Source organism: Electrona antarctica (assembly GCF_951216825.1).
Source record: "Electrona antarctica genome assembly, chromosome: 8".
NCBI classification, from domain to species: Eukaryota; Metazoa; Chordata; class Actinopteri; order Myctophiformes; family Myctophidae; genus Electrona; species Electrona antarctica.
The window spans coordinates 52,819,883-52,834,138 of NC_136789.1; the positions used below are offsets into that span (position 1 = coordinate 52,819,883).

A 14,256-nucleotide genomic window follows, 5' to 3' on the forward strand; every position below is an offset into this window, starting at 1 on the left:
TGAAAGGGAGAGAGGCAGAGATGCTAATGGCCTGCGTTTTGCGTCCCAAAACGCATACAGTTTATTGGTAATGGACCCATTAAAACAAAAATTGACACTGTTACACGTACATGAGATTAGACGTGACGTTCAAAATGTAGCAGGTACAGTATGAGGTGCAGGGTGTAAACAAAAAGTGCAAAAGAAAGGAGAGACAGTACAAGAAAACCAGGATAAAAACAGATCATATTCTCAAAATGTTCCCGCGACGTGAGTAGAGTGAGAATAATTTGCATTCGTACTATATTCCACGTAACCTCACGAGAATGAGAATAATACATTCTGTATCACGCTTACATAATACAAGTTTTAAGTGAGCGCACCAACGTTGTGGAACAAACGACTTTTAGAAACTTAAAACTTAAAACCCGGAGGACGATTCTACAAATACCTTCTAAATCATGACAGTTTTCTATGTCCGTCGTTCTGAAACATTTTCATGTCAAGGACCCCCAAGATTATATGTAATTGACTGCCGACCCCCCCATCTGAAAATGTTGTTCCAGGGACCCCCCCCCCCCCCCCCCCCCCCCCCCCCCCCCCCAGAAGCAAATATTTGAGTTAAAAAGGTTCGCTCTGAAAGAATATATATTCAAAGCTTTGCGCTACATTTTCCACGATTTTTCAAAATAGCAGACCTACAAGCTCGTAGCGCGGCACTCGGTGCCGCGCTACGAGCTTGTAGGTCTGCTATTTTTCATTATAAATACATGTTCCTCATTATAATACATGTTCCTCCTCTAAGGAGTGGCATATCGCATTTCGGCAGCGCTGCAAATATCGGTCGCTGGCCAGCGGAAACCTTCTATGTCTAAAACGGTTTCCCCTGCATTCATTTGAACACCTGTGTCACCTCGACCGTTTACAACTTATTCGTACTGTATTCCCAAACACATTCAAACATAACAAGTTGAAGGTTGACGTATGTTTGATACAATACTCCTCGTTTTCGCACAGCGTTTTGAGCTAGTAGACTTTTGCTATTTTTTTATTTGAATCCTAAAAAGTTTTGGACATGAGGTTTCCACCCGACAAAAATAACCTGTGTTCCAATGAATCCAATGTAGATATTATTTAGTCCCGAAGCTAATTGTTAATATGTTTTATTTATTGGTTCAGTATAGTTATCCTCGATTGTACTAATGCCTTCCAAATCAGTAGTTCTCAAACAGTTTCCGTGTCTATAGGAGGACGCCCAAAAAGACGTACGAGCGAGCTTGTACATCTGCTATCTTTGAGAACCACTGTTCTAAATCACAGTTCTAGCACAATCTAAAGCGACTGCTATAGTTTTCCCGGGTTGAATGGGTGAAAAGGAACAGCACAAAATAGCCAATCTTACAAGCTAACAACGTGTTGCATCGCAGCTAATTTAGCTACTCCTTTAGGGTCGTAACAGTGACACTGTACTATGATAAATAAAGCGTAATAACATTATTTTAAAACGAGAGGATTGCGCACATCCAGTCACTCACTGGCGCTGGACAAAAGGCTGATACGGTGAAGAAGAAAACAGTGGCGGCTGGTGACTTTTGTCCTAAGAGGGGCGCTATAAAGATATCAAGAAAACATGCAATTCAATTCAATTCAATTCAAAGGGCTTTATTGGCATGAGAAAACAGACGTTTACATTGCCAAAGCAGAAAGCACAATACAACAATACAGCAATACAATCAAACAAAAAAGATGTACATTTGAACGTCAGAATCTTCAATAGATCAATTTCTATATTGTACCAAGATCACTGGATGCAGGTATAGTGCAGGAATATACACAATGATTCGTCTTTAGGGTGGTTGTGTTCCGTTTGATATCCTTCTCCTATCACAGCAACTCACAAATCTTGCTGCTGTGTTTGTACATTGTTGTACTATGCATGCACTATAGGTATCATCACATTCAATGGAAGGCTTTTAAAAATTAAAAATAAACATGGCGTTGCCAAACATGGCTAATTTCACTGCATTTTCCATGTGGATTGAGGCTGTGTTTTTCTGGCACTTTAAGGCACTTTTGAAAGTGCCTTAAATCATTCACTCCCGTCTTGATCCATGCTGGATCTGACCCTGTTGTCTGATATAAGCAAAATAATGATTTGGAGTGACTGCATGCTCTCAGACAAGCCTTCTTATCATACCAGCTCTATGAAAAGGTCCTGGTGTACTCTCTTCACTGTTCTTTTGTGTGATCTGCATGGCTTGCCTTAGTTTATCTGGTCCCAGCTCTTTAATTCTAAGTTTTTCCTGCAGTGTTCTTCTTTCAAGCGGTGTTTTCTGCAGTGAATTAACAGAGTTTTCTTTTTCCTTGTCTTGTTGTTCCATTATGAGAATTAATTAATCTATATTATTATCTTTACCTGGCTCCATGTGGCTCATCATTCATGTTTGTCTAGCGTCTGTGGTGACTGTGTGTTAAACTATATGTCAAACTGTGTTGTGATGTTTATGCTGCCCCCAAGTGGTTTGTGGTGTGAATAACATTGATCGCACATATTTCGCGACCCAGTGGCTTCCTATCGTTTGTATTGAAGACATGTGTACCGCAATGCATTACCCTTCAGTGCTGAGAGTCAAGGGCTACAGATGAACGCGCACCAACACGTGACACTCGGTAACCAATCAGAAACGTCACACAACGTAAACAACATTTGACATTTCATGGCAGCATAATACAACTTTGAATCACTGCCTTTGGTTAGTGGTTCCTTATATTATATAATATTTACGTTTTTGGATTACAGGCTGCAGATTTCGTTTCTCAGTCATTCTTATTCGCGTTTTATTCAGGGGTTGTGCATGGTGGTGCGGCGCACCAGCGCCCCCCTATGGATAGGCTGCCACTGGAAGAAAGGGAAGTCTGCACAACTGCTTCTGGTCCACAGTGCTTTTATTCTTTTAAAACACCGACATACAACACAACGTTTCGGGCCATGACTGGCCTTCTGTCACCTGATGAACACACGTAACATAACAAAGTAGAACGTTTGAAACATGCAGATACGAGTTATCTACCCGACAACAGCGATTATGTCACAATCACTGCTCGTTCGGCTTTCAGATAGAACTTAGTTCGCAGTTATTTTACTGTCCTCTCCATAGATAGAACTTAGAAGAACCACAAATTATGTTACTGTCCTCTCCATAGATAGAACTTAGCAGAACCACAATTATGTTACTGTCCTCTCCATAGATAGAACTTAGAAGAACCACAAATTATGTTACTGTCCTCTCCATAGATAGAACTTAGTTCGCAGTTATTTTACTGTCCTCTCCATAGATAGAACTTAGTAGAACCACAGTTATTTTACTGTCCTCTCCATAGATAGAACTTAGTTCAGTTATTTTACAGTCCTCTCCATAGATAGAACTTAGCAGAACCACAGTTCATTTACAGTCCTCTCCATAGATAGAACTTAGCAGAACCACAGTTCATTTACAGTCCTCTCCATAGATAGAACTTAGCAGAACCACAGTTCATTTACAGTCCTCTCCATAGATAGAACTTAGTTCACAGTTAATTTACAGTCCTCTCCATAGATAGAACTTAGCAGAACCACAGTTCAATTACAGTCCTCTCCATAGATAGAACTTAGCAGAACCACAGTTCAATTACAGTCCTCTCCATAGCTTCTCGGTGTTGAGCTGCCAGCCTGCACAGTGGTGGGGCATGATGGTGATGTTGGCAGTCTGCCCGGGCATACACGCCCCCGGGCATCACTGAGGACGGGGGTGGGTTTTATACCCAGGCAGGAACCAGTGAGTGGGCACGATGCTGCTGGCTGTACTGGCAGGATACGGGGCACCATCACCGGTAAAAGGAATGGACGGATTCAAGTTCTCAGTCGCCACCACTGATTTCACTCATTTGGATTCCACAGAAGCCAGCATGTTTTCTAAGTGTTTTGCGCAGCGCTTTTAAAAACCTCAGGTTTTTCCCGAGGGCAAGCAGTGCCAGCAGTGCCATCTCCGTGTGCACCACCTTCCGCTAGGGCATTCACTTCTAGTCATTTTTACTAGTTGACTAGTTGCCTAGTTTACTAGTCGACTAGTTGCCTAGTTTACTAGTCGACTAGTCGACTAGTTGTTTAACTACCTATTATGTAAAAGATAAAATAAATTAAAAAAAATTACTTTATTTGAAATAAATATTTGTACATTGAAAAACTGTGTACATGGTGACTATAACTATAATCTACCTGATCTTGAGGCCTACAAAATCGGGGGGGGGGGGGAAATAAAATACAAAATAAACTTTTTTTGTTTTTTTTTCTTATGAACTAGTCAACTAGTACCAACAAGGTCGACTAGTGGATTTACTAGTCGACTAGTGGATTTACTAGTCGACTAGTTGCTTAATGCCCTACCTTCCGCCATCGTTGTGGTGCCTACTGCACCTAATGTTCCCCTCAGAAAGATTTGGCTGACCAGACGACCCCCCCTGCAGTATCTCTGAGGAGGACCCCCTATAGGGGTCCCGGACCCCCTGTTGGAGACCCCTGTGCTCAATTCACACTTGACGTCGGCATGGCCATAAACGTCCCCTGAGCAGTGATGTGATCAGCTTAGCGAGCAGCAGCAGCGTATAGCGGCCCGGCCTGTGTGTGTGTGTGTGTGTGTGTGTGTGTGTGTGTGTGTGTGTGTGTGTGTGTGTGTGTGTGTGTGTGTGTGTGTGTGTGTGTGTGTGTGTGTGTGTGTGTGTGTGTGTGTGTGTGTGTGTGTGTGTGTGTGTGTGTGTGTGTGTGTGTGTGTGTGTGTGTGTGTGTGTGTGTGTGTGTGTGTGTGTGTGTGTGTGTGTGTGTGTGTGTGTGTGTGTGAAGGAACAATTATGTGATTATGTCCTTCAGCTGTGTGTCCTCTGCAGGACGGTCTATTGGAGATGAAGAGGCTTCAGAACATGAGCGCACCCAGTCTATCCACCATATACCATGTCAGCTAGATCAGTGTTTCCCAAAGTGGGGTCCGGGGACCCCCAGGGGTACCTGAGGAAGTTCTAGGGGGTCCCCATGCAGCTAAATGATAGTTTGGAACCAAATGGACCATTATAGATCTATAACTCAGAGTGTACAAATGGAAACAAATGGACCCATTTGGTTCCATTTGTACACTCTCAGAGTTACATTAACATTGATTTTACAACATAAATTGGAGGTCCCAGAGATAGAAATATCATTAAATGGGGGGTCCGTAGACTAATGCATGTCAAACTGGGGGTTCCTTGAAATTAAACGGGTTGAGAATCACTGCTAGAGCCGTAAACATCTTCTCTTATGGGGGGTCCCTGGCATATCTCTTCAAATGGGGGTCCGCGGGGCTAATTGGTGTCAATTTGGGGGTCCTTGGCGTGAAAAAGTTTGGGAACCACTGAGCTGAGATTACTATCGCCATTTTTATTTGGCTTGTGCGGACGTCTCTATATATACAGTTGGAGGCCATCGATATTGTTCTTTTCTTTTTGCTGAGGTTTGCGTGATCTGCGCAAAAGGACAGTTAACCCATTTTGGGCGGGAACCCCTTTTGGTGTTTTAAACATTATGTTATAATTTAGCTATTGAAAAATAGCAGATCTACAAGCTCGTAGCGCGCCACCGAGTGGCGCGCTACGAGCTTGTAGGTCTGCTATTTTTGAAAAATCGTGAAAATATTTATTTCAGAAAACTGGAGGATTTAGAAGGATTTTTTTTAAATTTTGAGGTCAGGCCTAAATGGGTCAAATGATAAGGGACAATATCGGTGGCACCCAACTGTATATATACTCCACAACAACGGTACTTTAGCCAGCATGAGACTGCGCAGGAACCATGCAGCCGTATAGGCCCTACTGATGAAATGAATTACTCACCCAGTTATGCCACGGAGGTTCCATGTTTAACGTAATTCCAAACTGTGTACATTGTTTTTTTACGTGACAGACGCACGGTTTTCATATCGTACATATTGGTTGTTCAGTTTGGCCCAACAGTTTTGGAGATATGGCTTATAGAGTAATGTCTTGCAGAAAACAACGAGTTGAGAAAACAGGCTTGAAAGGTTCACTTCTGTGGTCTCTAACATTACACCTAGCTACATGTTTAAGCATTTATTTCATATTTACATGTCGATTTCAGCTCTGACACTTATTTCAGACATGCTCTAGTATGTGAAGAGTCTGCCTGTGCTATAAACTCATTAAAAAAAAAATAATAAGTTTTTCTCCTCTGGTGAAAAGCTGGAATTTGCGCGATGGCAGTCTCTCAGTCAAATCTGGTCACATATGAGCCTGTGTTTAATCCATGTGGGTTCTTGTTGACTTGGCGTTAGACTATAGCGCTCCGAACGGCATCATAATAACGACTGTCACGGCAGCTTGGTTACAGTTGGAGGCCATCGATATTGTCCTTTTCTTTTTGCTGAGGTTTGCGTGATCTGCACAAAAGGACAGTTAACCCATTTTGGTGTTTTAAACATTATGTTATAATTTAGCTATTGAAAAATAGCAGATCTACAAGCTCATAGCGCTACGAGCTTGTAGGTCTGCTATTTTTGAAAAATCGTGAAAATATTTATTTCAGAAAACTGGAGGATTTAGAAGGATTTTTAAAAATTTTGAGGTCAGGCCTAAATGGGTCAAATGATAAGGGACAATATCGGTGGCACCCAACTGTACAACCGAAACGGACTGACTTCCTCTTCAAAATAAGAGCCACTTTGTAATGTTTAGTCAACACTAGTTTCATTTCTAAGTCTACTTCCTGGACGTACAGTACAAGTGAGTGGATGGACATTGTGACGAGTGCCTTGCTTGTAATGCAGCGGGATGTTGTCAGGATATTCTCAGGAAGTAAATTCCTGCCCAAGCGCGGCCCCATCTCTCTCACTACGCAAAAGCACCTCCATGCCTTTGAGCTGCCGCGCAGTGTGCATTTTGACGACACACCAGTTATGTTCACACCTGTATATATAAACGTCTAATACAGGGGTTCTCAACCCGTGGGTCGCGACCCCTCGGGGGGTCGCCAAATTATTTTAGGGGGTCCCCAAATTATTTTTAAAAAAAAAGGGTTTTTTAAATTTTTATTTTCACGATTTTTCAAAAATAGCAGCCCTACAAGCTCGTAGCGCGCCACTCTGTGGCGCGCTATGAGCTTGTAGATCTGCTATTTTTCAATAGCTAAATTATAACAATGCTTAAAACACCAAAAGGGGTTCCCGCCCAAAATTGTTTAAGGTTATTGTAGCAGTCAATTTATATTGGGGGTCGGGAGGGGGCGGGGCGGGGGTCCCGAGACATTGCCAAAGCATTTCCGGGGGTCCCCGGCCAAAAACGTTGAGAACCCCTGGTCTAATAGACGTATAAATGAGCCCCCTCCTCTCTCTCTCTCTCTCTCTCTCTCTCTCTCTCTGTAGAAGTACTGCTACCAGAATGATTACATATGTCTGAACGTATTAGATGTATAAGGGCAGATTCACACTATAATCCCGGTTATGCACTCAGGGACCACTTGGCAGATGTTGTGGTTTAGTGTGAATGCTGCGTACCGTTCCCCCGGGAGTGGATCACACCAACCGTTCCCAGGACCACATATATAGTCTCGGGACCGATTGAAGTGTACTCGGATATGGATCGCTGCAATGTCGAAAGCATTGAATACAGTTTAATGAAATGTACTCGGGTTGCGGAAGAATCAAGGCCAATGTGAATCATGGCCAGCGGGGGACCAGGGAATCGTATTCGGGAACAGTTTGAATCAAACTCGGTGTGAATCTGCCTTAAACCAATTTTGGGGTGGGAACCCCTTTTGGTGTTAGCATCATGTTATGCTTTAGCTATTGAAAAATAGCAGATCTACAAGCTCATAGCGCGCCACTCGGTGGCGCTTGTAGGTCTGCTATTTTTGAAAAATTTAAGAACGACTGACATAGAAACATAGCTTTTTTCAGAAAACTGTCAGGATGTAGAAGACATTTTTAGAATCTGATCTCAGGTCAAAATGGGCTAAATGACCCCCCCCCCCCTCTTTCTCTGTGTCTGTGTAGAAGTATACGAACGTAAGACGTATATATGAAACCCTCTCTCTCTCTCTCTCCCCCCCTGTAGAAGTACCGCTACCAGGATGAGGAGACCCCCCCCTTGGAGCACAGCCCCTCCCACCTGGCTCCAGGGAAGAGTTCTGACAACATGCTGCACATGAGTGACAAGAACCTGGCCGCTATGGAGGCTCTCCACGGATACACACCGCACACACACATCTCTCCTGTCAAGGTATGCGCACGCACGCACGGTCGCACGCACGCACGCACGCACGCACGCACGCACACAGCGGTTTCGATTGATTGATTGAATACTTTTAACAGTTTGTAAAAACTACAGAGGTACAGCTAATAGCTATACAGTAATGCGAAAAGGTCGACACGAAATGGTTTCCATTGTGGTCCAGCGTTTTCAATTCATCAAGATATAAAGAAAGACTATACTATACTATACTATACTATACTATACTATACTATACTATACTATACTATACTATACTATACTATACTATACTATATTATACTATACTATACTATACTATACTATACTATACTATACTATACTATACTATACTATACTATACTATACTATACTATACTATACTATACTGAAAAAGAGTGGGGGGTAATTTATTTTGGCAAGCTAGAAGACTTGTCTAGGTCCAGTAGTAAATTGCAGACAGGTTATGGTGGTTGTAACACATTGAGTGCCACCTGGTGGACGAAATGGGTAGCGCTTGCCACCAGAGATGGGCAAAATACATTGAAAATGTATTTTGTTACAAAATACAAATACTGGGTCACAGAATGTATTTAAATACAAAATACAAATACTGGTCTGAGAAATGTATTTGAGATACAAATACGTATTTTGTATTTTGAAAATACATGAAAATACATTTTCATTAAAATGTATATAATGATAAGTAAATTCATAATTAATTGCCAAATATTAAATTAATGACCTGTCAGAATGTCTAATACATTGAAGGTTATTAAGAATGATACACTTTATATTTTAAGCAAATCAATGTGCTATAACTGTATCAAACAGGACCCACAAAGGAATGGATTGGCCATCTGATTCATCACTGTCACTCCTCTTTGACTTCTACCTCAAGAAAAATGTAGAAAGAGATTGATTGATTGATTGATTGATTGATTGATTGATTAGGCCTACCACCAATTTACATTTAAACCAACAATAAAAAACAAGATAAGTAAACAAGATACTAATGACTAAGATGAATAGATTATCAATTAAAGGAGCATTCAGTGATTTGGAAAACCCCCCGGTCTTCCCCGTTAACAAGATGTGCACATGCAGTGCCCATTCTGGCCTCCAAGGGGCCCTAAGCATGATTGTAGCAAGGGGGCCCCCCATGAAAAAATGGGGGGTTTTGAAACAGTTTAAAACAGTTTTAAGTAGACAAACAGAGCAGAATAAAGTATAAACATTTATTGTCTGTCTGTCTGTCTGTCTGTCTGTGTATGACATACTGACTGGTATAAACAGCGCCCCCGGTGTAGAGGGATGGTATGACAGACTGGTATAAACAGCGCCCCCAGTGGGGAGGGATGGTATGACAGACTGGTATAAACAGCGCCCCCAGTGTAGAGGGATGGTATGACAGACTGGTATAAACAGCGCCCCCAGTGGGGAGGGATGGTATGACAGACTGGTATAAACAGCGCCCCCAGTGGGGAGGGATGGTATGACAGACTGGTATAAACAGTGCCCCCAGTGGGGAGGGGTGGTATGACAGACTGACTGGTATAAACAGTGCCCCCAGTGGAGAGGGATGCTATGACAGAGAGACTGGTATAAACAGCGTCCCCAGTGGGGAGGGATGGTAGGTCAGACTGACTGGTATAAACAGTGCCCCCAGTGGAGAGGGATGCTATGACAGAGAGACTGGTATAAACAGCGTCCCCAGTGGGGAGGGATGGTATAAACAGCACCCCCAGTGTAGAGGGATGGTATAAACAGCGCCCCCAGTGGGGAGGGATGGTATGACAGACTGACTGGTATAAACAGCGCCCCCAGTGGGGAGGGATGGTATGACAGACTGACTGGTATAAACAGTGCCCCCAGTGGAGAGGGATGCTATGACAGAGAGACTGGTATAAACAGCGTCCCCAGTGGGGAGGGATGGTATAAACAGCACCCCCAGTGTAGAGGGATGGTATAAACAGCGCCCCCAGTGGGGAGGGATGGTATGACAGACTGACTGGTATAAACAGCACCCCCAGTGGGGAGGGATGGTATGACAGAGAGACTGGTATAAACAGCGCCCCCAGTGGGGAGGGATGGTATGACAGACTGACTGGTATAAACAGTGCTCCCAGTGGGGAGGCTGTGTTGTGGCTTTAGTCACAAACTTAAGCATAGCCCCTGGAAATTATAGATACAAACACAAGGATAAAAAAAAACTCAATTGTATATATAATATGTATATATATATATATATATATATACACACCCCCGCCGCCCCCCCACTTTGAAAGGGGGGGGCGTTTCCACGTGGTGGAAATGTCTACTACGATAGGCCTGTCCTTGATTCTGATCACTAAGGTACGCTGTTGGCGGAAGATTTCACCATTGAGCAGCGTTACACTCACTAGGCAAATAACGTAAAAAGCCCCCACGGCTCCGCCCGCCCTGTGCTCACCGTTCCTTGCCAGGCCTCAAACGGCCTGGCCAATCAGCAGCGGCTATCCCGCCTCTAGCTGCTGCTGATTGGCCAGGCCGTTTTGTGGCTGGGCATCAAGTCTGCCTGAGAGTTCCCAGATGGGAGCAGGAGGGGGGAACCCAGTGTACTCTCTGCTGCCCCATCTGGCGGAGTCAGGTTATGTGTTTTGCCCCTACAGTTTAAACCTGAGGCTGTGTAAAATGACATTAAAAAGTATTTTATGTATTTGAAATACAGAAAATACTAGATCTGAAAGTATCTAGATACAAAATACATCTCATTTCTTCCATCCCAGCAAAATACAAATTACAAAATACAAAAAAGTATTTCAAATACGTATTTCAAATACATGTATTTCAAATACTGCCCATCTCTGCTTGCCACGTGATCGGGGGCATTTCTGTACTATGAAGCCGTCCTGTTGTCGCCATCTTGGATGCTAACACTACCAGCATCAATGCTAGCGAGCTAAAGCTAGGTCATTACTTGCTCTAGAAAATGCCAATGTTCCCGTCACGATCACCGGATAATCGGAAATGACCTCCGAAACATCGCCGATCTGTTCAAAACCGCACGGACAGCAGCGTAGTTTCTGAGAAAAGAGCGTAAAAAAGGCCGCGGCTAATACAGAAGCTAATGGCTATGGAGAAACGGAAGCAGTGCTGGCGAGGCCTTGTCAAGTGTCCGTAGCAACCGGAGCGATTCCAAACATGAAACACAGCGATATAGCAATACGCCTTAAGACAAGCCTACTTAACCCATTGAGACCTGGAACGCATCCATGTCACGTTAGCGTTTAACCACATTAACCATTAACCCATTTTGGGGCGGGAACCCGTTTTGGTGTTTTAAACATTGTTATAATTTAGCTATTGAAAAATAGCAGATCTACAAGCTCATAGCGCGCCACCGAGTGGCGCGCTATGAACTTGTAGATCTGCTATTTTTGAAAGATCGTTAAAATGTGCCTCAAATCTTTCCGAAAATTGTCATGATTTAGAAAACTTTCTTTTTTTAATTTCGACGTCAGGCCTGAATGGGTTAAGGAGCGCCCCACGTAATTAATTTATAGGGTGAGTAACTGTGATTAGCACCAAAATGTGTTAAGGGGGGGGTCCACAAACACTTGTGGAGGTCTGGTAATTGAATTGTCTGGTGTTACAGTAGGTGTTACAGTAGGTCATTCTACATTTTGGTGGCAGAAATACTATACTGAATTCATCAGACTGACCTATTTTTTTATTATTATTTACGCCAAGCTTGTATTATTATTGTTTTCCTTCTGTAACGTTAGCATTATACACAGTACTTGTACCAGGAAGTAGGCCATTCCTTTGAAATAGTCTAAATAAGGAGATGCAAGGTTTTCCGCCCGGCAACAGAGATGATATCACATCCGGAGGTGCTTGAAATTAGGAAAAGTTACCAATCAGAAGATCAGAAGCTTTATTACGACTAGAGTTGTTGTCGAGCACTTTGTTTGAGTTGTTGTGGTCGCTGCTTTTTTGTGTGTGTCAGTCAGCCAGCCAGCCAGCCAGCCAGCCAGTCAGCCAGTCAGTCAGTCAGTCAGTCAGCCAGCCAGCCAGCCAGCCAGTCAGTCAGTCAGTCAGTCAGTCAGTCAGTCAGCCAGCCAGCCAGCCAGCCAGCCAGCCAGCCAGCCAGTCAGCCAGCCAGCCAGTCAGCCGTCAGCCAGCCAGCCAGTCAGCCAGTCAGTCAGTCAGCCAGTCAGTCAGTCAGTCAGTCAGTCAGCCAGCCAGCCAGCCAGCCAGCCAGCCAGCCAGCCAGTCAGTCAGTCAGTCAGTCAGTCAGCCAGCCAGCCAGCCAGTCAGCCAGTCAGTCAGTCAGCCAGCCAGCCAGCCAGTCAGCCAGCCAGTCAGTCAGCCAGCCAGCCAGCCAGCCAGTCAGCCAGTCAGTCAGTCAGCCAGCCAGTCAGTCAGCCAGTCAGTCAGCCAGCCAGCCAGCCAGCCAGTCAGCCAGTCAGTCAGTCAGCCAGCCAGTCAGTCAGTCAGCCAGCCAGCCAGTCAGCCAGCCAGCCAGTCAGCCAGCCAGTCAGCCAGCCAGTCAGCCAGCCAGTCTCAGCATGACCCAGGATCAGAAGAGAAGACAATTAGTTGAGAAATGCATATTAATGGAGTTCAATAGTCGTTTAATCACACTCATCCATGCATAGCAACAAGCCTGACAGCTCACCAGAAACACTTTTTTCTTTTCTTTTCTTTTCTTTTCTTCTTTTTCTTTTTTCTTTTTCTTTTACTGAAGCCCTCCTGCCCTTTTCATAGTTTGAGTGCAGCGTTGCCTCTTTTCAATTACAGTCCTTCGTCGTCGGCGCTAATTCTACAGAAATGCATATATGAATATTAATGCACATATTAATTAGGATTTGCCGCCTTTAGCCGCTTTACTTCTAAGATCACCTTTGCACCCAACTTATAAGCATACAGTACACCTCGGTCATTTGCATTTCATTTGGAGATGGAGCGTATAAAGTGTGTGAACCTCTAATGACTTGACGACTGATTGCAATCTGATTTGCATTGACCACCTGGGTATAAGACCGCAGGTGCATCTGGACACATCGTCAGGGGTCATCCATGTGCCCCGTGGCAAGACTTGGTATTTGACACAATGTAATGTTCTTATTTTGATTAATAATGACAGCATATCAAGTCTCCATGTTGTCTTCAGAAAATGTACAGCCCCTATACTACTCATACTACAGCGTCTCACTACTACAGCGTCTCACTACTACAGCGTCTCACTACTACAGCGTCTCACTACTACAGCGTCTCACTACTACAGCGTCTCACTACTACAGCGTCTCATTACTACAGCGTCTCACTACTACAGCGTCTCACTACTACAGCGTCTCATTACTACAGCGTCTCACTACTACAGCGTCTCACTACTACAGCGTCTCACTACTACAGTGTCTCACTACTACAGTGTCTCACTACTACAGCGTCTCACTACTACAGCGTCTCACAACTACAGCGTCTCACTACTACAGCGTCTCACTACTACAGCGTCTCACTACTACAGCGTCTCACTACTACAGCGTCTCACTACTACAGCGTCTCACTACTACAGCGTCTCACTACTACAGTGTCTCACTACTACAGCGTCTCAATACTACAGCGTCTCACTACTACAGCGTCTCACTACTACAGCGTCTCACTACTACAGCGTCTCACTACTACAGCGTCTCACTACTACAGCGTCTCACTACTACAGCGTCTCACTACTACAGCGTCTCATTACTACAGCGTCTCACTACTACAGCGTCTCACTACTACAGCGTCTCACTACTACAGCGTCTCATTACTACAGCGTCTCACTACTACAGCGTCTCACTACTACAGCGTCTCACTACTACAGCGTCTCATTACTACAGCGTCTCACTACTACAGCGTCTCACTACTACAGCGTCTCACTACTACAGCGTCTCACTACTACAGCGTCTCACTACTACAGCGTCTCACTACTACAGCGTCTCATTACTACAGCGTCTCACTACTACA

At 44.0% G+C, this 14,256-nt stretch overlaps 1 protein-coding gene across 3 annotated transcripts in view; it reads left to right on the forward strand.

Annotated features, from left to right (window-relative positions):
* Window positions 1–14,256, forward strand: part of LOC306927424 (disks large homolog 4-like) — a 309,688-nt gene that overhangs the window by 159,423 nt on the left and 136,009 nt on the right. For all 3 annotated transcript variants that reach the window (XM_079507155.1, XM_079507157.1, XM_079507156.1), the window contains one exon: window positions 8,113–8,277. In XM_079507155.1, the coding sequence (XP_079363281.1) occupies window positions 8,113–8,277 (165 nt within the window). The remainder of the gene's footprint in view (window positions 1–8,112; window positions 8,278–14,256) is intronic.